Source organism: Mycteria americana, chromosome 4 (assembly GCF_035582795.1).
Source record: "Mycteria americana isolate JAX WOST 10 ecotype Jacksonville Zoo and Gardens chromosome 4, USCA_MyAme_1.0, whole genome shotgun sequence".
Classification (NCBI taxonomy): domain Eukaryota; kingdom Metazoa; phylum Chordata; class Aves; order Ciconiiformes; family Ciconiidae; genus Mycteria; species Mycteria americana.
The window spans coordinates 58,832,531-58,857,996 of record NC_134368.1 but is presented as its reverse complement, the minus strand read 5'-3'; the positions used below and the strand labels follow the sequence as shown (position 1 = coordinate 58,857,996).

The 25,466-nt window shown below is 37.0% G+C and overlaps 2 protein-coding genes across 7 annotated transcripts in view; one reads left to right on the top strand and one right to left on the bottom strand.

Moving 5' to 3' along the window:
- The first annotated feature begins 926 nt into the window (after positions 1-926).
- On the top strand, positions 927-4,295 carry GIMD1 (GIMAP family P-loop NTPase domain containing 1). Its single transcript, XM_075500690.1, has 2 exons — positions 927-1,319; positions 4,023-4,295. The coding sequence occupies exons 1-2, from the start codon at positions 927-929 to the stop codon at positions 4,293-4,295; spliced, it is 666 nt and encodes a 221-aa protein (XP_075356805.1).
- A 1,854-nt stretch (positions 4,296-6,149) lies between these two features.
- Positions 6,150-25,466, bottom strand: part of AIMP1 (aminoacyl tRNA synthetase complex interacting multifunctional protein 1) — a 40,654-nt gene continuing 21,337 nt past the window's right edge. For 2 of the 6 annotated variants that reach the window (XM_075500684.1, XM_075500686.1), the window contains exons 4-7: positions 23,610-23,768; positions 18,292-18,503; positions 12,514-12,682; positions 6,150-6,416 (exon numbers count right to left, since the gene is read on the bottom strand). In XM_075500684.1, coding sequence (XP_075356799.1) covers positions 6,250-6,416; positions 12,514-12,682; positions 18,292-18,503; positions 23,610-23,768 — 707 coding nt within the window. In that variant the 3' untranslated portion in view covers positions 6,150-6,249. Of the gene's footprint in view, positions 6,417-8,587; positions 8,669-12,513; positions 12,683-18,291; positions 18,504-23,609; positions 23,769-25,466 lie in introns of all 6 variants that reach the window. The other 4 variants (XM_075500689.1, XM_075500687.1, XM_075500685.1 and 1 more) reach the window with 4 other exon arrangements.

The following is a 25,466-nucleotide window of genomic DNA, read 5'->3' as shown; positions in this document are numbered from 1 at the left end:
ATTACAGAAAAGTATAAAGAGATTGAGAGGGCTTATTTATGAACAATTATAGTAACTGGAAATACTGACCCATCTCCCCTCTCCATCCACCAGTCTATGCTTTTCCACTAACTGTGCCGTAAGTCTAAAAGTTTGTACAGTATATATTTCCAAGGTCTCAATTTCATATGGGGTTAGAACCTGCAGCATAGGCTATTTCAGCTCTTTTTTTCATTAAGACATACTTCTTATATTTATCTGTATCAGAAAACCCTTTTGGATTACCGTCTATTTCACCTTCAGTGGTGGCTGATGAAACATGTATTCTAAGCTGTTCTTTGCTGTGAAAAAGTGCTCCTTTAAAAGCTACTTCTCCCTAGCTATCTATTTTTTTTCCCTAAAAACAAGTAAAGATTTATTTCCTGAAACATGGTCACTTAATAACAGCAGCACATATTTGTCACCTTTCTCTTGTTCCTCCCCTAGTTTTCCTCCTTTTCATAACCTACTCTCCCTGCACACCAATGCTGTTTTCCACAGTTGTCTCCCTCCCTTCCCTGTTTCCTCCCCCTAGCTTTACCTGCTTTATTTGTTCCTAAAACTCTTCTCACATCTGATTCTTTCCTAGCTCTTCAGTTGTTGCCAGTCTAGGAGCACAGCCTGTTAGGTTGCTCTTGTACCTGTGACACCTTCCATGGGGTCTTATTTCTAAGCAGCAGACTGGGAAGGACAGCAAAGATCTGTCCTTGGATCAGAAAGAGGTATATGTGCTGTACTGAATGTCTATCTACACCACACTTTCCTTAAAAAACATTTCAGGCAGGGAAGGACACTCAAAAGACAGTGAATTTTGCAATTTTTGCTGGATTTTTTTTTTAAGTTATGTGAAACAGCTCATGTTATTTGTTCATCAGTTAGTGACAGGTTTGTGGATAAAAGCATAGACAATGGCAGACGGCAATGAGATGACCATCAACCTTGTTGTCATTGGAAGAACTCGGACTGGCAAAAGCGCTGCTGGGAACAGCCTGCTGGGCAGCTCAGACTTTGAGATTCATCGCTCCCCAAGCTCTGTGACTACCTGCTGCAGCCTTGGACGCAGCTGCCGCATTTCAGGGATTATACGAAGAAATGGCTGTGAGCTAGCTCTCCGTGTTAGAGTACTTGACACTCCAAGCTACCCCCACAGTGCTCTGAGCAAAGAGCAGGTGAGACACACAGTGAGTTCAGCCCTGGCTCACCATTTCGGGGAAGAAGGCCTGCATCTAGCTCTTTTGGTCCTGAGGGCTGACTTGCCTCTGTGTCCAGATGAAAGTGATCACACAATTCAGTTCATCCAGGTAACAAACAAATAAATAAGTAAAAGTCTCTGCCCTAATGGCAACTCTTTTGTCTTCAGGTGACAATAGCTATGGAAGAGTTGACTGCAAAAGTGAACTAGAGAAGTGCAGCTGAAAACTGGAACATTTCCCAGTCCAGCAGTTGAAAAATGCAATTCAGAACTCCAACACCATACACCATAGCTACACTTATCACACTAAACCTAAGAAGAGAGAGGCAAGAACTCCTCTCTTTTGTTCATGGATTTGGCACAAAGGAATTCAGGAACCAAATTTACCTATCAAAGTAAGCTTTTCTCTCAGAAATTACGGTTAATGCTTTATTATGGCAGGTCTAGCTTGTTGAAGAGAAATGCTATTTAAAGCAAGCAAAAGTCAGGTTACCTCACTCTTCTGCACTCTGTATAGGACCAAAGCAGAGAAAAACGGGTCCAAAAATCACGCAGAAAATCTGACTGACTTGGGACAAGGATGCTTAGCTCTGTCCTGTACTGTCACTATTGCTGTATCTGTTCAAGAGAAAATACTAGAAAGTTACCATAAATTTACTCTAGGTAAGGAAAATTTCTAGCATTACTGACTTGAGGCAAATATTTTTAACCTCCTGGGGGAAAAATTGTTTTTGCAAGTAGGTAAGATATATAGGGAGAGACACTGAAACAGAATGGCTTTCTTTTCAGTTGGAAATTTCTCATTATCATGCATACATTTTTTTGGGGGGGGGGGGGGGGGGGGGGCAAGCAAACGGATATTGCTCAGTTTATATACCTGATCAGATGAACCAGGTTTGTATGATTTATGAAGAAACAAAGGGTTTCAGTTATTGCCAAAGTCTGCACATTACACTTTGCATCTGTCTTACACTAATGAACTTTCTAAAAATCTTTAGGACGGGAAGGGACTTCCTCGTCCATCAACTCTTATTATCTGCTGTAACTGACATTATCTAAATATATAATATACATGTAGATAAAAATATACCAATATATAAATATATAGCTAGAAAAATAGCTTTCAAAATGTGTTTGATTTGCTCTCCTGTTCTTTCTGATTACTTTCTATTGGTAGGTTACTCATTATCAGTTTACATATATTTGTTTTCAGTGTTACCCTTTTTCCTTATACAGTTCTCCATCTCTCTATACTTCATGGTATTTACGAGAAAGCACTATTTACTCAAAATATTTTTACTCTAAGCCAATAAAAAATTATCATGCTTCTAGTTTGACACTGTTTTGGATCAAGTCCACGTGGGCATTAAAAGCCTCAGAGATGCCACCATGCCTTTTCTCTTTAAATAGACCTTTAAAATCCCTACTGGAAAGGAAATAAAGCATGTTCAAAAATAATGAGAAAGCAACACTTACTTCTGTTTCATGATTACAACTGGCTCTCAGCTTACATAATGGTTGGCTTTTTAGTTATTTTCCCCTTAAAAGACCAGATGCTGTGATTTCATCAGCCACAAACAAATGGGGCAGGACAGCTGCCTAGGTGCTGGGAATATGAACAGTAATGGTTACATTTCAGTATGTCATTCCAAGAAGACATTAGCATGAAGACTACCTTTAGCAATCAGGAGTTTTTACAATAATCCTCTGCAAATTAGGGATGTCATATCAATAAAGATGGCATAACAGAAGATGACTACTGACATTTAAATCTCTCTGGATTTTTTTATTTCAGTAACATAGCCCAATAAATTGAGAGTGGCAGATACTGATTTCAGAACTAACATTAGCACTGACTTTGAGTCCTCAGCAAATCAAGGCACTATGCTCTCTCTCCAAAATAACCCAAAACTTCCTTAGACAGCTTATGCCAAAATTTTGTATGAGTTTAGTATTTTTTCGTCCCCAGTGTCTAGAACAGATTAATTGCTATCTTGGGAGTAGAAAGGTATCCTTTAAAACAGTTTTATACCCCTTGGTATTTAGGTTACAGAGTTAAGATCACTGCAAAGTGGACTTTATTACCAAAGTAGTCTTCTTGTCACACACAGGAGTTAGCATCATTGCACTAAAGTTGTAATTTCATTTACATCTGTAAATAAAAGCCCAATCTCTTACTCATATTAAAATTTTTGTACTCATTGACAAAAAAGCAGCTTGTTTTCTCCATTCCACTCCATCAGATGAACCACAGCAGTTAAAGACAAACTCTCTTACCCATCACTTCGGTTGATGCATTTGATTTGTGTTTTCCCGAATTGCTGAGAATAGTTCAGTTTTATGGGATACAGCTGGAATTGCAATTGGTGTTACATAGAAATTCATCATTTATTTTTTCAACACAAGAAAAAAAATTTCAAAGAGATGTAAAAAGTGTAGAAATATGGATATGTGGAAACTACTGATGTAAACTACTTGTATTTTACTTTTTTTTTAATAATGTGTGGCATAGCTAAACAACCATTTTTCCTTATTTACATAGACATTTTTTAACTGAAGAAATTCTATTAACATATGTACTAAGAGAATAGAGAACTGCTAGTACTGCACGGCCAGGTATTTCCACTGAAAGTGGATGTCAGTGTCTTGGAAGGTGAAAACCCCCAGAAATTTCAGCAACTCAGATAACATGAACTGGATTACTGCCAGGAAAAGAACATATAACTGGTATGTTAATGCATAAGTATATGAGGTGAAAGTGGGGAAAAGGAACAACAAAAGATAACTATTTAAGATTTGTTTTTCATTACAGGAACTTCTGGGTCCCACATGGAAGGATTTCACTGCAGTCCTACTTACTCATGCAGACAAGGCAGAAGAGGCTGGATTCAGTGAGGAAGCATATTTGCACAGTGCCTCAAGTACCCTGTTGTCACTTTTGAGCTCAGTACAGCATAAATACATTTTCCTAGACAACCAGAAGAGCATAATTAAAGAGGAAAGAGCTATTGTCTTAAGAAAGCTCTTGAATTTTATAAGACAAAATAATTATCAAGTGCTTCTACTTAAACGCAGCAAGGAGTAAAATCAACTTACATGTGCTCATTTGTCTATTTTCTATAGTAGGTAACATTTAATAGAAATAAAAGAGTAGAAGCCATCAACTGGAAAATTCCACATCCACACCAAATAACTCTGAACACACAGTTGGAAATACCTCTTTAGATTACCAAACTACTTGCCTTTCATAGAGTACCTCACACTACTGCATCCAGAATCCTAGCTTCAACCACAAAATCAGAATAAACTAAATCTAAATCATGCTCCTAATATGTATGTAGTCACAAATGAGATTTTTACGCTACAACAGATTGTATATTGCAGTTCATACAGTACACAGATCTGGAAGAAAAAAAAAGTAAAAAGTGCACATGAGTTCAGACCATAAGGAGCCTCTTTGCTCAATTCTTCAAGCTTTAAGTTCCTCTGAATTCCAAAGTTTGTAGAGAGCTTTCCAGTATTAAAAGCTATAATTTATCTACTGTAAAATTATTTATTTACCTTGATTCAGGATTAGTTAAATTGAGATTTTGAACTTCAACAATTTTGTTTATTAAGATATTATTGGATATGTAGTTTACAAGGAAGATAAAATAGCTCCCACCATGTGCTTAATGCAATTCGGCACATATAAAGGAACTAATTACTATTGCTTACTCCCAGATGCATGAAAACTTTAACACAGTTTATAGGCACATAGAAAACTCATTCAAAAAAGAAATCTGTTCATCTCTTCTTTTGCACCTGTTCCTTTTAATTTTATATCATTGTCATTTTGTTTTCTCTCCCACTTCACTGGATGTAGTTCCAAGTCTGAAAAATTCAGAGTGGCTAAGTTTTTTTATTTCAAGGGTTAAAAAAAGTGCTTACTGCTTCATAGGTTAGACAGTAACCAGTTAATTAAGTATTATATGCCAACATATCTGAAGTATCTCTAAATAGTTACTTAAAAGGTTTATTGTAAATTGACCTAAAATAGTTATTTTCAGATTATTAAAAGGCAGGAATTAAAAGTAGTAATTTGAGGCTATTACCATAGCAACCATGACTACTTGTACTACATTATTATGGAATAATTCCAATTGTAAAAAATGAAAAAGCTATTTCTGTTAAATCCAAAGCATCTTTTGTATAAAATATCCTTGCATAAAAATACTTTAAAACAAAACATCAATTCATTTTATACCTGTTTGGGCATTGGAGACAGATATTATTTGGTAGTATTTGACTAGCTCTGGCAATCTATTTGCTATTCATTCTCTTAGCACTATCTATCATTTGGAAGGAAATATCTAGGTGGACTAGATAAAGAACTATTTCAGCAAAGTGACAGCTTTGATCTTATTGACATTATAACAGCTTAACTGTGGGACATGAAAGTTCATCCATTTGCATATCTTAGGGCATAAAGGGCCATAGTTTAATCTTCCCATTACAATTGTCTGCAGACTACTGAGACAACACAGCCAAGAACAAAGTTACAGAGGCTTATAATATATCTGAAAAGTGCTTGAAAGAAGAGGAGAAAAAACTATTAAAAGGTGACTAGAAGAATGAAGATGACTGTGGTCTTCACTGACCAACTGCTAGTCCTGCAGAGCAGTTAGCACACGAGGAACACACCAGAAATTTTTCCTTATTGAGATGCTCTTGCTCCATAGACCCTCTAAATCTTTTAGCCATCCAGAAAATATGCTTGCCTGCCTGTAGTTCTACCATGAACAAGCCTTGGCAAGTAAGTCTTGAGCACTGAGTGGTTAATGACTGTTGACAACACTTAACCTCAAGGACAGTAAGCATGGTGAATGAGTGAATTGTGAAAATGTTGGAGGCATAACACATTATGTACCTCTGGAAGACAAGTCAAACAAAAAAAAGTATTAGCCATGCATTTCAGAGGGGTAATATATTCATGGTTTTTATTGTGCTTGCGTTACTTTCCATTTCAACATCTGAAAAAGCTTCTAATAACCATTTATTTATTTAATTCCGCTGTTTGCCATGGTCTCTGCCCTGCAGACTCCTTTCCCTTTCACTTCAAATGGAACTCCTTTGTACGTAGCAACACACTGGTCATTGGTATGAAGATCAGGTTGGATTTGCTCCCAAATCTTCTTCTTAGGATTAAGTTCCTTCTCAGGATCTCCTGTTTCAAAACAAAGAATAACCCAATAGCAAAGAATACAGAAGGCAGAGCAAGAGCTCTATGTGTGTACAGACCTGTGACAGCCCACATAGCACCACTGCACACACTTTTAAGGGAAAACAACATTACCTGCAATTCTCAAAATGAAAACTTTAATCGGAATTGGGGATTGTCTAGAAAATGCCTCCAGAGCCTCTCTCAAAATGCTGATCTTTCAGGGGGAAAAAGGTTGTAAGTAACAGACCACAAATACTGTCAAAAGGAAGAAATCAAACCATTGCTAGTTGTTGGTTTACAAAATTTACTAGAGACCAAAATGATTCCTAAGAATTAAGTAGATGCGAACCACAGAAATACACTACTCACCAATACACAGGGTTTTAGGAATTAATGAATTTTTATAAGCAATTAAGTGAATTTGGCAGGTTCCCTTACCGTTGAGAAATATTGAACTTAGGCAAGAATAGTCCAAAATAGGATACCTATATATAATTTTAGCCCCAAGTTTCAACACTGTTCTGCTACTTTTTGTACTATTTGGTGACAAGCTCTGGTGCCTAAAATAACAAAAGCATTAGAAGTCAGCTTGTGTTTCATCCATTACGGCCTCAGTCTATAAGTCTCAGCTCCCTGTTTCTATGTGGACACCACAATAAGCTACCTACCCCCTAGAGGTATTGACAGTCTAATTACATTAGCAAATCTGACTATTCAAGGATCTCTAATGACCACAAAATGCAGGTTTCTTCTACTAATGTTTTGAAATACTGTTAACAAATTACATAGAATAGTGAAGTATTTCAGAGTCATATTTTTCCTATTTTTAAATAGGCATGAAATGCAAAGTATAGGAACAAAACTAAGCTAAATAAGCTCTCTTGCTATAAAGATTTATACTGAATAAACTGCTGCCTGCTGACATAATCTAGATAAAGCAAGACAACCAATTCACTGTACAATTATTTTGTGTTCAAAGGTCAAGTAAATTTAATTAATTCTAATACAAGGCAGATTCTTTTAAAGAAAAAAGAGACTTCATTAAAAAAGTTATTTAATCATAATGCTGTCGGGTGCTCTTAACCTCTTGTGTGTAACACAGGCAGGACAAATTAAAAAAAACCTAATTAAAACAGTTGTTTTAAAAATTAATTAGAGCACATTTAAATGCCGAAAGGCATCCCGTGCTATTTCATTGTTGATACACTATATTTATATTTTTAGTTGCTTGGAGTGCCATATTGGCACCATTCTGCCCAAACTATTCAAATCTTAAGTTCCAGAACAAGCAAGAATCATAAAACAAACACTAGTAAACAGATCCTCCCTGAGATCCTCTCAGAGAAGCCAGGAGTTCCTAAAAGAAAATGAGGAGCTCTCCAAGTGAGCAGAATGTCAAGTACTCTCATCTTCCACGACTCAGTGTCCTCAAAGGTTCAGCTAGAAAAACTATTAAGGCTACAGGGATTTTAACATACATGTTTCTGGTAGCTGGTTGAAATTCATAACTGCTTGGTGTATGCCTGACTGGCTGACCAACAGGCGGTTAAATGAACTACTCTCATTCCAGCCTGCCTTATTGTTTTTCTCCTTTAAATATTTTCAATGGTTCAATCTACTCACATTCTCAATGCTTTTAAAAGTTACTTCTGCCTGTAGATGGGTCTATCTTCTGTAACTTCTATATCTGTAACTGTGTAAGAAGCAGACCAGTCCAGATTTCTCTGTTAAGCAGGCTAGCCTTGCCAGAGCAAGATTCAATAATGCAGTAGGGTTGTTTTTACAACCACAGTGCACTTAATATTTAAAAGAAACATCAGTAATACCATTAATAAATTAAACATTTAGAGCTAATTGCACATTTTCACAAAAATAAAAATCCTGCTCAATGCTTAAGTTCATGAACGAAGACAGACTTGGATTTAGACCAAAGTGAATGCATATGAACTAATAAAATCATTAAACAGAATGTTAAATGATCCACTGTGCATTTCCTTCCCCCTCCTCAAATATAAAAAGCAAGTGAATTTTTTCAGTAAGAAAAAAACCTGACTTTTATTATAAAAAACACGCTTTGGATGTTAATAAGTTTCTTTGGAACCCTGCATCAAGCTCCCTTGGGATCTGTGGTGAGCTCATATTAGATTAGCATAGGCACTGATTTTAAATACTACCAGAGCTTTAGGCTGTTCATTTTCCTGTGACTTCTCCTCACTGCATTCCTTCTTCCCAGAAAATATTCTTTAGAAGGGTTTCTATAAATAAAATAAATTTAAACTTGTAATGGTTTAATGAGCTTCCCACTCTTTTTACACAAAAAGAACCAAATAGGAGGTCCCAAATTTTGTTAAATATGTCACTCAGTCTAGCAGTTTAAGTATTACAAAAGAAATTCTCATAAGCAGCAAGAAATCTCTCCATTTTGTAACAGCTCAATAACTATTGAAAGAATATATCTCAGCACAATAAGGGGCAAAAAGATGCGGTGATGCGTGACCTTACGAAAAGTTAGTACCACTTAGTCCACTGTGGATTAGAACTATGCAACTGAAAGAAAGCATCCATACACCAAAGCTTTGATTAAAGAAACCTGTTAAATACAGACTAACCACTGCACTGGTGGCCCGTGTAGAAGGTCCAAAATATCTCTTTTTTTTTTTTTTAAAGAGATATTAACTAAATTGCCAGGGGTTCTTAGACCAGAATGATTCTTTAATTATATAACTTAAATAACAGATTTGTGGTTCCTGTGTGCATTGAAGAATTTTGTCAAAGCATCAATTATACTACTATTAGAAAGAAGATTTCACAGTTAGCTGTGAAAACTCCAAGAATTATTGCTGTCTTACGACAATTACTGTGTAGGAGGGTATAGTATTTACAGACATGCGGTGGAATGATTTTTCTATGGCTTATGAATCAGACTTTTTCCAGAAATTTGATAAAGTTCTTAATACAAAAAAGGCCCAACAGATGTTGAAGATTCATGTACTGGAGTATAAAACGGTGTTAAAGTTCCCCTAAGGGCAATGACATCAAATAAACAAAAAAGAACACTCCTCCAGACAACAGTATTCCTTATCAAATCACTCCTCTATGACACTCAAGATGCTTCTAGGAAAACTCTCAAGTCTCTGCAGGAGAAAGTCCAACTGGTTTGAATCAAGATACTATTTGTTTACTTTGACTAAAATGACCAAGGAAAATTAGCCTGTATCTCATGAATGTTTTGTATGGTGGAGAGAGTAGGCTTAAAAATAACTTGATTCCAAGCTACTTGATAGACAGCTGTGTGTGTTTTAGAGTTGCTTTATTGTTGCTGCTGTCACTTCTGTTGCTTCATAGGCTTTCATACTTCAAACTAAAATAAAACCCAGCTGTCCTTTCTATTTTCATTTCAAGGACTCAAACTGAATCTTTATGCTTTAAAATTATGCTTTAAAAAAAAATTGATCAGAATATAAATTGTTACAATTAAGCACTGAAATTAAATGACATCTGACATAGCAAGGATTCTACCCTGCTGATAACAGTATCCGTGAAGTGGCAGATTGCCTTTGAGGAGATAGCAGCTAAGAAGCATGTGAGATTTTAACACAAAAAAGGTGAGTAGAAGATACAGACATGCAACCCCATTAAAAAATGAGAAACAGTTTTTCAGTCTCCCAGTGAGTTCCCCCCTCCCCAGGAAGAAAAGGAAAAAAACCCCACCCAAACAACTAAAAAAAACAAACCACCAAACCACCCAGCTGTTTAAAAAGAAGAAAACAAACAAAAAAACCCCACACCAAACCAGAAAAAGAAATCAGGCAGGAGAGAGGGAGGAACCAAACCCACCAAAAGTTGTTAATCACTTGGACAAGAAGGTAAGTGGCAACAATCTTAGTCCCTAGCTAAAAAAAAATTTACAAAACCCCTAAAGCAAACCAAAACCAACCAATGAACAGTATTAATCTCTTAGTTTACAAAGGCAATATGCAAAAGACAAGTACACAAGAAATTAAGTTACAGAAGCAGATGTCAGAACGATTTTATAAGTCTCCATCCACCAATGCTTTTTTTTCTTCCTTTTTCCTACTCACTTCAAGATAATAAAATCCCAAGTCTTAAAATTCTTTAAAATAAGTTTTATGTAACTAGGAGATATGTCACTCTACTTCGCACTATCAAGCATTAGGTATATTTTCAAAGTCAATTATTAGCTTTAATCTCATACCTACCAATTTTTCTGAGCAGCCATTTATGAAACATTAGGAAACAGCTGCCATATTTCAGACTACGATCTATAGCCCTGGATGTATACGCTTTGCAAAGGGGTTGTAAAAGCCTTCATTTGGCACTTATCAGAGCTCCATGTCTTTGGCTCCCTGTCAGAAGGAAACTGATATAAAGCGTACAAAACGTTGTATCACAGGCTGCAGGTCATAACTTTAGAACTAGTACAACTTTTACACCACCTTTAGTTTATTCCCTGTCTTTTAAGAATCAAAATGTCAACGGAATATCTGGATACCTTAACACCTGGGAATAATTTTAAAACAAATGTTTCTATAACTGATTTGCTCTAGGAAAAGCTTTTTTGCAACTGTAACCATGGAGTCAAATACTTTAATTATTTTTATAAAACTGGTCTCATTAGTCATGTGCAAGAAAAGATATACTGGTTAACAGAGAATAGCACTACTACCAGCTCTCACATTATTTTCAAATGCCAGGTATATGAAGTTACTTGAGATACAAGTTTGGAGTAACATTATGTCTTAGACAAAAACAAACAAAAAAGACCCTCCACCCCTCAAAAAAGCCACATGCCCAGGCTGACTTGTACATCATTTTACAGGGCTTAAGCATTAGAAGGGTTTACTCTACAGTTTGATGCTCTCTTACACATCCATTTCCACAGCAACAGAAAGGAATGAGTGTATCCTTGCATGTAACAGAAGTCACACATCCAATATTAAATCTATCTTTACTCATGGATATGTGGTAACTACTAGAAGTTATGAGTGAGTATTCCTACAATTTAGTCAATGCAATTGCTGAAGCCTTTCAGATTTCAGTACAGCTTACCAATTCTGCATCTCAACTAGCAAGCTTGGTATACTTTTACTACAGAAAACTAAAAATGAAAAAAATGTTGCAAGACTTACTTCCTTCTGAAACACAGTATTATTTTAAAATATTTTAAATCAGAGCATTAAATCACAGCAAGCTGAGCCTTCCTCCTGTTTCAAACACACCTAGATAGACCATTGCTTCCTTTATCATATGCCAACCAAAATATACATTCTTTTTAGAGCATCAGAGTTTCAATCATGAGAATTATAAAAATATATTTATGAAAGGTATTTCATGCAAATATGTTTGAGCATAGAGCTTGCCAAGAGCTTCATAAATGAAAACACTGCTGTACAGCTAGAAATTGGCAGAGGTGCAATAGTTTGAAAAGGTTAATACATTTCTATGTAGGAAACAGAAAGCCACACCATTTTCTCACATGTGAAAGCCAACTTTTGAGCAACAAATTCATCCTGAAGATGAATACTTTGTTGATAAATGCACACACATACAACCCCACCCAATACAGGAAATATTGGGAGTTAGACCAATTTTCTTAAGATGAAGTGACACAGCAATCCTGACGACAAGACCACTGTTCATCAAGAACTCGAAGATCCACATAACAGTTGACCTGAGTCAGTCTGGGCCTGTGCTGTGCTGCACAAATTCCTGGGGCACAGGATGGCAAAGATGCTTTACATTTGCTTACTGTAACGTGCAAAGTGCAAATATGTTTGTTTATAGGTTTCAAAAGCAGAAATACTTATTGAGACTTAAATGAAGTGGGTAATTTTATATTAAAGTACTATATGTCTTTTTCAAGTTACAGTTATTTCCTTGTATTTTCCAATTTTTGGCAGGTGGTTAAGTATTTTTAATCCTTTATTTACACAGTCTTAGCATGCTAAACTTTGAATATAACTAATTCAGAAAATTTCAACAAAAAATGCAGCCAACTTTAAAATACTATTTTATCTGCTTCAATACTGAGGTCACCTTGGCACACCTATTTCCTCCAATTTCCCAAATACCTACTTACCAGGAAAACCTTCAAAAGTGATTCTGTCCCCAGGTACTGCGCCAGGTGGGGGAGCCAGAATTTCCACTTTTTCTGGGGAGCTGGCACACATCACCATTGCTTGAGATAGTACTCCTCTCATCTTTGCAGGCTTCAAGTTACAGAGTAGTATTGCCATCCGATTCTGCATCTTAGGGGAGGAAAACAGAAGGATGCGAATACTTAATGCCACCTACTTCTGGGAACTCTATTTTATTATAACGAATTACAATGAAGAGACCTTAACATGGATGAGAGAAGCATACAGCAACGGATGCACAATTCTAACACCTGCACACCAGTAACAAGTAACATTTAAACCACTTAAGATTGGCCAGTGGATAATACAGTAAATGCTGAATTGTGACACAATTATCATGGAAATACAAAATGTGCAATTCAGAAATCCAAAAACTGGGTGATGCATTTCACTTGCATTCCGTCTTTACTCATTCTAGATCACCACTTCAGTCCACTATCAACATAGCACTATTACCAAACAATTTTCAAATAATAACAACAACAAACCCACTCTACAAATTAGGCTAGCTCATAGATAAAAATTTCAAACTGTGTACTGGAAGTGTACACGTGTTTTCATAATTAGCTCACTTGAATCTTACATTTTACCTTATTTAACCCAAATGCTTTGAATTTTCTTTAACCACTGAAAATGGTTGTATATACTGTGCACTGCAATTTTTAGAGCAAAACTGTAAAACTAGGTTTCTTCTTTTGTTGTTTTATTTTAATAAAAATTGTAAATCTGAGAAAACATACTTTGTTAGGGGAAACTGCCACACTTTAGTCTAGAAAACAAACCACACTTTCAAACTGAATAAAAATTAAACCCAGAACATACTTAAGAGACAGACAGAAAGTAAGAAAGCCTTAATTTCCATACTCCTAGAGCACATAAGTATATATCCGTATTTCTAGATTTCAGTCTTTGTGCATTACAATATAAACTTAAAACAAAACTGCAGGATTAATACTTAATAAAACTCACATGATCAAGTATTCTGTATACTACATATTTTCCAAGTAGAACATCTTAAGAAGCAAAAATATAAATCTCCAAAATGAAGCAGTTATAACGAAAAGTTGATCTCGCATAAGTTTCAAGGCAGCTCATTGACTGAAAATTTCTTATGTTATTGCTATGAATATAAATCACCCAAAACACAAGAAATGGTTGTAAGATGTCAGTGAGTCTAAAATGCAAGTTGTAGACATTATCTAGCACTGAATAACAGAATAAGAATAAGAAACCCCAAGATTTCTGCATTTGGTATTCAACTTTAGTTTTTACTAACTGGAAAAAAATTCTAGACTTCAGAGCATTGCTTTTTTATTACAGATTATACAATTGACAAAACCAGACTGCATTAATACAGAAGTGGAGATCATCATCTTCATCAAACTAACAGGAAAGAAAACCAAACTAGCATCGCATCTTTCCTTTCTCTCCAATCACAGTGTCCCAAATGTTTATATATGTATATCTGTAGAAGTTGATTACTGTTACAAAATTAAGTATTTATCAACATTTCAAACTTACACATTATCTCATCACTTTTACCAGTAAGTATCTTCAAATGCTTTTGAAAAGCTTCTCTAATACTAAGACGTGTGCATTGATTTCACAAATAAATGGTAAGAAAACTCACAAGGTTAAATAAATATTTTTATAAAACAAAAAGAAAAACCCACCCCAAGATGGTCAGCCAAAACTAGAGCATTGCTATTTTAAGGGTTTTTTTCCCCTTTCTATTATAAATGGCTCAATTTTTAAACTGTCTTCAGATAAATGACAATTCCCTAAGTATACAGAAAAACCGAAACTAGACCTAAATAAATGCTTCCTAACAATGCAAAAGTTTTTAGTTGTTTGTTTTTTTTTTTTTTTTTAAACTGGTTGTGCTAATTTTTATAGAAGGGACTTACTGTAAAGTTTCCAGAAAACAGGGCTTCAATTACCATAGTAAACCCCTCTGTATTCATGCATAATAAGCGCAAAAAAATTGTTTATGAGCTATGAATGAATCTGATGTTTGCATATCATTGTCTGCATTGCTCTTATGAGATCTTTTTACAGTAAATGATAAATAAAAACCTGAAACGTGTCACCTACAAAGATTCAGATCCAGTAATTCTACTGATGGCCACTCTCTGTAACCCCATAAATTAGAAGAACGAAAGAAACAATCTATTTTTTCAAAAGTAACTGTAAAAATAAACTAGGGAGTTTCCTGACAGATAGATAAGATTGGGCAGAAATAAAAAAATAAAATAAAACTAAAAAAAAAAAGGGGGGGGGAAGAAACCTGACTCCCTTTCCCAGTACGTGAAAAGTTCTATCAGAAATACAGGGTATTACTGAAAAGCAGCTGAAGGTGACACAGATGGACAGTAAGCGTTTGTTTCCTTCTGCATATGTGTTATTAACCAGTAAAGCAAATTCTAGTTAGGAACAATAGGGCAAGTCTCTGCACTTAAAAGGACACAAACAGAAGCAAGTCTATGTCTACAGGGAACTGATAAGGCTTTGGCATCTCAGGAGGTGTTTGATACATAAATGAGCCGAGAATAAGCAAAGGAAATTAAAATATTATCTCCTTGAATATCTTCTTGAAACAGTAACAACCTCCGCTGGCCTTCCAAAGAGCCAATCCTTTTGTTTGAGAAATCCAGGAACTTCAAAACTGACAACTCAACTAGTGAGAAACTGATTTAGTTTCAGCAAAAATGTTAGTTATCACAGTTTCTATGGCTGGACACACAGCTACTTCACATTCAGAATAAAACAATGCATTTTCCCAACATGCTGGTAGAATGAAGCGGGAGTGGAGGGGAGGGTGTGCTGTTAATAAAGAAAAGAAACTAAACCACAGAAAAGTTAATCCTGAAGTTTACCATACAGAAAAACCAAGACCTTATCCTTGAAGCACAAGTGTTAAATTGCTCTTTTTCTTAGGTAATCCTTGAAGTTACCTGTGTAACCTATTGTCAACTAACTATCCCTCTATATCTCAAAATCAGATACTGCAACAGACTGCAATGGCTAGTGAATATGAATTAAAACCGACACACTGATTGCTTTAAAACCAGAATGAGTTGCAATGCCAACAGCAACAGAAACCCCTCCTCAATTTATTACATGCTTATCTGGATCTTAAGTTTGCCAGCAAATATAATTTACAAGTCACAAGCTTGGTTACATAGATATTTCTATTTGTTTCATATTTGAAAAGAAACACAGTAGCATTTACTATATCCTTGAAGCCTAATGCTACAAAAGCACAGGAAAAAACTGGCTTGCCTTAAGAAAGGTGTCTTATATTACACAGAATGTGTCAATAAGTTTACAGTCATGCTGTAGTCACTGCTCTTTAGGATTTATAGAAACATGTTTTCCCTGCAGACTATAGAAAGAAAATTAGAAGATCAAGAGTATGTATAAAGAATATAATTACTATTCTATCTAAGAAAAAGAAATATGAATTTCACTACCATTTGCTAATTCCTGGATGGACAACACTAACCCTTAAACAATGATCTAGAAAGAAAAAAGATTAAGCCATTTAAGTAGAAAGAAAAGTTTCTGCTATAAAAATTAGACTATATAGTTCATAACAGATACAGCTGTAATGCATCCTCTCACAAAGAATGGTTGTAGGATAGTGTTTCTGGAGGCTCATGGTGGCCTCTTCTCTTCTTGCTAAGTTTAAGATACATGCCCTGCATTCTTGTCCTTCACTTCTGATCACTAACACGAGGATCTCTTAGGTTAAAGGGGATCTCAGAAGGTAAAAAAAGGGACACTTGAGAATTGTCTGAATTTCAAGAATGATTGCCTGAGACAAGTATTGATGCTAGGAGTACACAGAGATCCACTTAAAAAAGCCAAATACAGTGGCAGAAAATCTGTCAATTCCTGCTGACATTTCAGAATGTTCTCCAATTCTCCCCAGCTGCTGCTGAAAGTGCTCAGCATTGGCATGGTCCATCTCATGCTTCAGTACCATATCACTGTTACCGATGACACATGTATCCATCTATACATGATACTTGAGGGTGCAACTTCTGACTTGGCTTCACCACCATCAGCGATGAACAAAAACACAAGGTACCACATAGAAAGCGGGCATGCAAGAAGTTTTCATACCCATAAATACTGAATACCCAGTATTAGATAAGATTGGGCAGAAATAAAATACCCAGTGTATTTTAAATATTTTAAATACCCAGCATACAGAACACCCATAAATACTGCATACTGAAATGTTAATGAAGATACACATTGTGCTTCCTAACCAAAAGTAAAATCAGATGATACAAATACTACAGCCTCAAACACTGCTAAATTACCACATCAAACACTGCAATCATAAATAGCTGAATTTTTGGTGAATTATGTCTGTAGTACTTGATCTGATATATACATTTTTATTTAAATATATGGCAGTAGTCACATGCCAGGCCTTCACATTTTTGAACACTTCAAAAAACACAAAAAGATGGAAGCTTGCCCTTAAGATTTTACTGTCTAATAGAGACTTGCCAAAACCAAAACCAGACACACAAACTAACTGTTCCCAAAGAATGTGCAAGAATGATCCCTAATTCTTTGTTATTGAGTACTTTGGATTATTTTTTCCAGACAGAAAGCAGGTTAAACAGAAAAGACTGTTGCTGCCGCTGCATTCTGTACACTTCGTAAGTTCATTTAGAAAGGCTTTTAAGATATTTTTTCTACATGCTTTCTTGAGAGTAGACTGCTAAAAATGAGCAATTTGAATTTTTGCCCACTGCAAATCCAGTAACTGGACACTATCAGGTGATCAGTGCAGAACAGTTATTGTATTCAGTCTTTTTTTTTTTTTCAATTCAATAACTTTCTGTATCATAAAAACAACAATCACAATTTTAATTGCCTCCTACACTTGCAGTCTTACCATGGGGACAGGGCATGAATAGGGATTGAAAAGGCATTTGAGAAAATGTAGCTTTTCGACACTAATTCCTTCATGACCCGTTTTGCAGTTGCTCTGTACAACATTGCTTTAATTGCCAAGCTTGCATTTGAATTTAGAAGCAGCCTTCAGTCAACTTCTCCCTTCCACTAACCCTCTAGAAGAGGTGTGAAAGGAAAATGTAATCTTGAAGTCTCCGGTTGTTCCCAAGACATACATAAACCATGCATGTCAGACACAGAAGTATATAAACTAAAAAAGCATAAAGGAAGATTCTATTCCAGACAAGGAAATAAATACATGCATTTTGCATACCACTGTTGTTTAAGCCACTCACTGCCAGCTCAGTTAAATTTACATGGTCTTTGCTTTACTCCATGCCAAACACTTCAATGGGCTATAAAGAGAGTTGGAAGGCAAAGGTTTCAAAGGTTTGGATGATAGCAAAAAAGTTATTATGGGTTCTCTACTATATACTACAAAACCTAAAGAGAGAGTCACATCTGTTTGGTTTAGGAGTCCACTGTGTACCAATGGCATCACAGAAGAGTCAGAATAAGATCCCAGGATAGAAGCACTGCAAACAGAAAGGAACTGATTTGGGGTGAGGGTACTTCCCCATTTTCTGGCAAGTGTTGTTAAGTGTTACTTCTGTTTGCATTTTATTTTTGTTTTCACAACTGTAAAAATCTTTTAGCAGAATGAAAACACATCCTATAAGCAGATGAAGGTCTTAAGATACTTTAGGAAAGGAAAAGCTATCAGTAAATAATTTTGTCAATACCTGATCCAGAGGAACATGCTTCACTAAACCACTGACAACAGTCCTTGGGCTTGCTTCACCAACATCCACTTCTTCAACATACAGAGCATCTGCATCTGGATGCTTTTCGGCAGTAATAATGCAGCCAACACGAAGATCCAGACGAGAAACATCTACAGGTTTTGCATCACTACTTCCAGCAGCTGGCTGCTGTTTCTTCTCCTTCTTTTCACCTATTAAAGAAAGTTTAGTTCATGAAATAAACATTTTAAAAAGCATAAATAATATATATGACTATTGCAAGGGAAAAGCGAGCTACAATCTCATAAATAAGTGTAAATCCAGTGTAAAACATAAACGAAGTGTAAAGAGTTAGCACCTCTATTACTAGTTTCCAGTGGAGAATCGTCATACACACTCCAATTTAGATTGTTACTACAAGTAATTACCACCTTAGGAGAGAGGTGTTTTCTTGTTTGTAAAGTGAAATCATCCTGAACTTTAAGTATAGCTAACATGTATGTAAGTGACATATGAACTCTGCCAAAGGCCACATCAATAAACCTGATAGTACTGTTTTAATAATTAGCAATTACCAGTAAGTCTTGCCATGGTGTTTCACCAGCAAAGGGAAACTAGACAATCACAAGTCATCGGGTTACTAGTGCTTAACAACAGCCCCTGACTGTGGACAATGCTAACTCACTGCAACTGCACTGTTACAGTTGCAAAGCAACCCTTCAAGATGACCTTAGCTGACATTCTTCACTTCCCAAATATACTAGTGTGTGAAAATGCTCATGGTTTATGAGGTTCTGCTGACGTGGAGTCTTTATCCGATGGCAATGCAAGGGTTTATCATCATCCATACATAGTATTTTGTAAAAAACAGCAGTGAAGCAACACTCCTGTGCTGGTTTTGGCTGGGATAGAGTTAATTTTCTTTATAGTAGCTAGCTAGTATAGGGCTATGTTTTGGATTTGTACTGAAAACAGTGTTGATAACACAGGGATGTTTTAGTTGTTGCTAAGTAGTGCTTACACTAAATCAACGACTTCTCAGCTTCCCATGCTCTGCCAGGTGCACAAGAAGCTGGGAGGGGACACAGCTGGGACAGCTGACCTCAACTGACCAAAGGGCTGTTCCACACCATATGATGTCATGCTCAGAACATAAAGCTGGAGAAGAAGAAGGAAGGGGAGGACATTTGGAGTGATGGCGTTTGTCTTCCCAAGTCCCTGTTAAGCGTGATGGGGCCCGGCTTTCCTGGAGATGGCTGAATACCTGCCTGCCGATGGGAAGTAGCTAATGAATTCCTTGTTTTGCTTTGCTTGTGTGCACAGCTTTTGCTTTACCTATTAAACTGTCTTTATCTCAATCCATGAGGTTTCTCACTTTTACTCTTCCGATTCTCTTCCCCATCCCATTGGGGGGGAACAAGCGAGCGGCTCTGTGGGGCTTGGTTGCTGGCTGCGGTTAAACCACGACAACTCCCCATACTCAGCTGCTTATTTAGATATTCCTTTCAAGATGAGCAAGTTACATCCAGTTTGTATATAAGACTGTCCTGTTTAAAAGACATTCAAGATTTGTTTAACAACTATAATCTCTGGGGGATTAAGAAATGTCTAAGTGCTTACTTAAAATAAGCGTATTCTGTTATTCTTTCATCCAAGATAGCTTACATATTAATGTAAACTAAACTCCCTTCTTTAGGGAGCAAAAAAGGAAAAGTGGACACAGCATACAATTTGATACATTTATCAATGCTCTAGTACAGGGTTGAAATTAAATAATACATCCAATGACAAGAGAGCAGTATTTTTTTAACTTAAGCAATAGCTCTTCAAAAATATTTCAGTTCACATATGATGAATAAAAAGCTCTAGTGTTTATGACTGGGTCATATATAAAATAATTGAAGAGAAACTGAAAAAATACTATCAAAATAGTTAATATTTAATACCTAAGATCATTTCAAAGACCTGCCATCTTTATCCTTGGTATCATTCCTCACTGTTCTCCACTTCATGACATTTCTCTACAATAGTCTGAAGCCGAAAAATCAGCTTCTATTTATTTCACTTTAGAGAAGTGAAGTCTGTCACCAAATAAGGAAAAGAGAACACAGCAAAGCATGTCTGTACACAGCATATATACAGATGCACAGAAAACATCCATTTCAAGGCTGCAGGCTAAAGACAGAAATGCACTGCTCTGGCCAGTGTCAGAGTTAGCCCAGAATCAGTATCTCAGAGAAGCCTAACAGATGAAGTTTGCAAGAAGTGGAACCAAGAATATGGGAATAACCAGAGAGGAAACAGATGAGATAGGTGACAGAAAGCAAGAGGGATTTGAGATATTCCATAATTTCAACAATTTCAAGATTAAAAAACAAATTTTAGATATTGGTTACTTTGATTGTTAAATACTATACCTACAATAGATGTTGAACTCCACAGAAATAGGCTGTTCAAGGCTTCTATTTAATGTTCATACTATATTTCACTTTTTGCAAATACAGTCACTGGAAGGAAAAAGTCAAATAGATTGCTTTCTAAATTTAAACTACTTATACAAATCACAGAATCATATAGGTTGGAAAAGACCTTTAAGATCATCGAGTCCAACCATAAACCTAACACTGCCAAAAACCACCACTACACCATGTCTCTAAGTACCTCATCCAAACGTCCTTTAAATACCTCCAGGGATGGCGACTCAACCACTTCCCTGGGCAGTCTGTTCCAATGCTTGATAACCCTCTCGGTGAAGAAAAATTTCCTAATATCCAGCCTAAACCTCCCCTGGTGCAACTTGAGGCCATTTCCTCTTGTCCTATCACTTGTTACCTGGGAGAAGAGACCGACCCCCACCTCTCTACAACCTCCTGTCAGGTAGTTGTAGAGAGCGATGAGGTCTCCCCTCAGCCTCCTTTTCTCCAGGCTAAACAGTCCCAGCTCCCTCAGCCGCTCCTCATAAGACTTCTGCTCCAGACCCTTCACCAGCTTCGTTGCCCTTCTCTGGACACGCTCCAGCACCTCAATATCCCTTTTGTAGTGGGGGGCCCAAAACTGAACACAGTATTCGAGGTGTGGCCTCACCAGTGCCGAGTACATGGGCACAATCACTTCCCTAGTCCTGCTGGCCACGCTATTTCTGATACAAGCCAGGATGCCATTGGCTTTCTTGGCCGCCTGGGCACACTGCTGGCTCATATTCAGGCGGCTGTCAACAAACACCCCCAGGTCCTTCTCTGCCAGGCAGCTTTCCAGCCACTCTTCCCCAAGCCTGTAGCGTTGCATGGGGTTGCTGTGGCCCAAGTGCAGGACCTTGCACTTGGCCTTGTTAAACCTCATACAATTCACCCCAGCCCATCGATCCAGCCTGTCCAGGTCCCTCTGCAGAGCCTTCCTCCCCTCCAGCAGATCAACACTCCCACACAACTTGGTGTCATCTGCAAACTTACTGAGAGTACACTCGATCCCTTCGTCCAGATCATTGATAAAGATGTTAAACAGAACTGGCCCCAACACTGAGCCCTGGGGAACACCGCTTGTGACCGGCCGCCAACCGGAGTAAACTCCATTCACCACCACTCTTTGGGCCCGGCCGTCCAGCCAGTTCTTTACCCAGCAAAGAGTACACCCGTCCAAGCCATGAGCAGCCAGTTTCTCCAGGAGAATGCTGTGGGAAACCGTGTCAAAGGCTTTACTGAAGTCTAGATAGACAACATCCACAGCCTTTCCCTCATCCACTAGGCGGGTCACCTTGTCATAGAAGGAGATCAGGTTGGTCAAGCAGGACCTGCCTTTCCTGAACCCATGCTGGCTGGGCTTGATCCCTTGGTTATTCTCTACATGCTGTGTGATAGCACTCAGGATGATCTGCTCCATCAGCTTCCCCGGCACCGAGGTCAGGCTAACAGGCCTGTAGTTCCCTGGGTCCTCCTTCCGGCCCTTCTTGAAGATGGGTGTCACATTAGCTAATCTCCAGTCAGCAGGGACTTCCCCAGTTAGCCAGGAATATGAGGGAAATGAGGGGAAATACAATACGAGAAAGTTTTATTTTTCCTTACCAATGGAATACTTGCTCTGTAGCCACTGAATACTTGAAGAAAACAGTTAATTGCCCGATATGACATGTGGCCTCTGCTTTTATATTTACAGCTCTGTGGAATATTGATGTGTCAAAGGCTGTACGCCAAAAAATATGAAGTAGCGTATAAGCCTGCATACAGCTCACCAGAAAAATCAAAGAGATACAATGCCCTATCAGTATAATATCCAAACTCTCAAAAGCTGTACAAATAAATTCATAGCAAATTAATAATAATTTGCGTAAGAGAATGATTGTAAAACATAAGTTTAAGTTACAAGATAGACACCCGTACTTTTGCGCAAGTGTAACAGACACGTCTTTTCTTCTATTGAGAGAGTTTGTTAAACAGAAGTCAGTAAGACAGCTAAAAAAGAAAAACAGGAGGGAAGGTGTGTTAGGAAACCTACATACCCTTCTGCATTTCCTCCCTGATGCCAAAACCAGATTATGCTATCTGCCTATGTCCTTTATGCAGTACTTCCTTTAGCCACACAATTTCACCAGTGTTGACATGGATGTATCTGATCAATTCTGATGGAACTCCACTGCCTGTAAGAATTTTCCAGAAAAAAAAAAAAAAAAAAAACCAACAAAAAAACCCCACACAACAACCCACACAACAGCATACTTAGAGGATGCAGAAAACTGCAATTTAGCACTCTTCCTTCAGTATTACGTTATGCTACTATTGCTGGCAAGGTGTTTTGCTGAGCTGGTCTTTGCCTTTTGCTTGCACTGTTTCCATGGCAGGGGGAAGAAAAAGAAAAAAAAAAAAAAAAAAAAAAGGAAAAACCAACCAAACCTAACTAAGCCTCAGAACAGAAAGCCATCCAGTCTGCCAAAAACTTCTCTAAACTTTGTGTCCTCCTCTTCCTCCCCTCCCCCACTTTTTTTTTTCCTCCTTTGTGTGTGTGTATTTTGGTTTTGCTTTTTTCTGTTGTGCTGGTTTTGGGGGCGGGGGGGGGGGGGGGGGGGGTTGTTTTTGTCTGTTTGTTTGTTTTTAAATAAAGGAGTTCAGTCACATTAAAAGAAATGTGGCATGTATCCCATTTAAGTAAGAATCTGTAGCTTACTTGATGGCCTTCATTAGCTTCAAATACTTCCAAGACTTTAAGAGCTAGCACACTTCCTACTGTGGCTGTATGAACTGTTTTTTCTCTGTGCCCAAAATGATGTAAAAGCACTTGCATAAATTAATTGTCTTAACTATGTATCACAGCTAAGAAAACTGAAGTACCTTTTTTTTCTACTTTTTCCTTCTTTTTCTTTTCTTCATCTTCACCTTTAATTTGATCTTTGGAATCAGGAGATGATGCAACTGCTATAGGTTGTGGAACATCATCTGAAAACGAAGCTGTAGAAACAGTTGTACCAGGAGGAACTGCAATCTGTTTCACTAAAATGAAACCCACAAAAGTTAGAAGGGGTACCAGAACTTTGAACACTATGACATTTTAAGTTTCCAACATAAATTAAAAAGTAGAGACAACTGAAAATTTTGCTTAAAATACCTAAACCACAACTGCTGAGTAATGAAATACAACATTACAAAACACATTTCAGAACTCAATCTATATGTGATTATTCTGATCAGTTAAGAACAATGCCTCTGACTACATATTTTTTAAATGGGGAAAAAGAGCTAAATACAAGAAAACATATAAGCAACCACCACCTCTTTTTGTAGTTTATTTCAACATCTAGTTATCTTTGCTACTAACTCCTTATTTCTCATTTGTGTTTGTCTAGTTTCTGTTTCTAGCTACTAGCTCTTGTCATGCTGGAGACTATTCTGTAATTTGCTACACATATAAAAATGATTTTATGTCAGTCAGATCATTCCTCAACTCTTTTTTCTGATTAACTTAAGAAACTGAGCCTGAATAATCACATGCTAAGAAATTACTTGCATCCCTGAAATGATCTGTTGATTCCTCACTTCCCTTCCTTAAATTCTCCACATTTCCTTCATATTCCTTTTTAAACTGCTGATCTAGAATACTGGACATCATCTCACTATCAGTCTTACCAGATGAAAGCATAAGAAGCACCGCCCTTCTACATTCTGCTCTTCTCAAGAATGTCATTAAGGCTTTTTACCAAATCATTGTACTGGGTAAGCATCATCAGTGTGCTAGAAGATATCATCTAAGCTCCCTTTCCCAAGAAAGGTCAGACCAGATGATCTTTCAAGGTCCCTTTCAACATGGGCTGTTCTATGATTAATTACTGTTTGACAAATCCTTCTAGTGTCACTATTATACAGTTCCCCATTCTGCATACATGCTTCTTTTTACAGTTGAGACATTTATTAACTTTCCTGAAGAACTGCACTGTGTTTGTTGATACCTGCTCTCTTCAACACTAAAGTGATTTGCACAAATTACGTTCTTATAAACAATTTTTAAAAATCATTTGAATCTGAGATTTGTTATACCAACAACCACTTGCTTGCTGTTTTGCTTGCTAGTTGTGGAAAGACTTTTTGTTTCACAGATTTTTGAAAGAATATCTCAAGTGGTATTTTTGATGTTCTGTGTTCATCTACTTTCTGTGCTCAACTACTTAATACTGTCAAAGTTAACATACACTGATTTACTTCAAAAGAAAAGATCTGAATTTAGTCCTACTACCTTTTAGACAAACTAGCTAAATAAAGGAAGATGCATGTCAAGCCAAATATTAATTTCCTAGTCCTTTCCCATCTTGGAAAAAATCACATACCTTGAGACTTCTCTCTCAAGCATAACAGAGGTTCTGCGAAATATCCTATGCCTGTCAAGAATTGCTGCAGACTAACAGACAATGGAGAAATATAAACTATTGGTTTGGTTTAGTACATGAAAGGGCTTTATTCATGCCCAAAGGAGAAAGAATTCTCCGCATTTATAAAATGCTACTCTTTCTGAAGACTGAATGTGTTGTTTTACCAGCAAAACATTCAGTATGGTTGAACGCTAGCATCCAGCTACACTGGATACTATCTCACCCAATTTACAATACTGACAGCATGGGTAAAAATAGTAATACCTGTTGAGGGCAGAAAAGGCTTTCTTTGGAAGTAATTTTAAAGAAGACACACTGGATCTGAAAC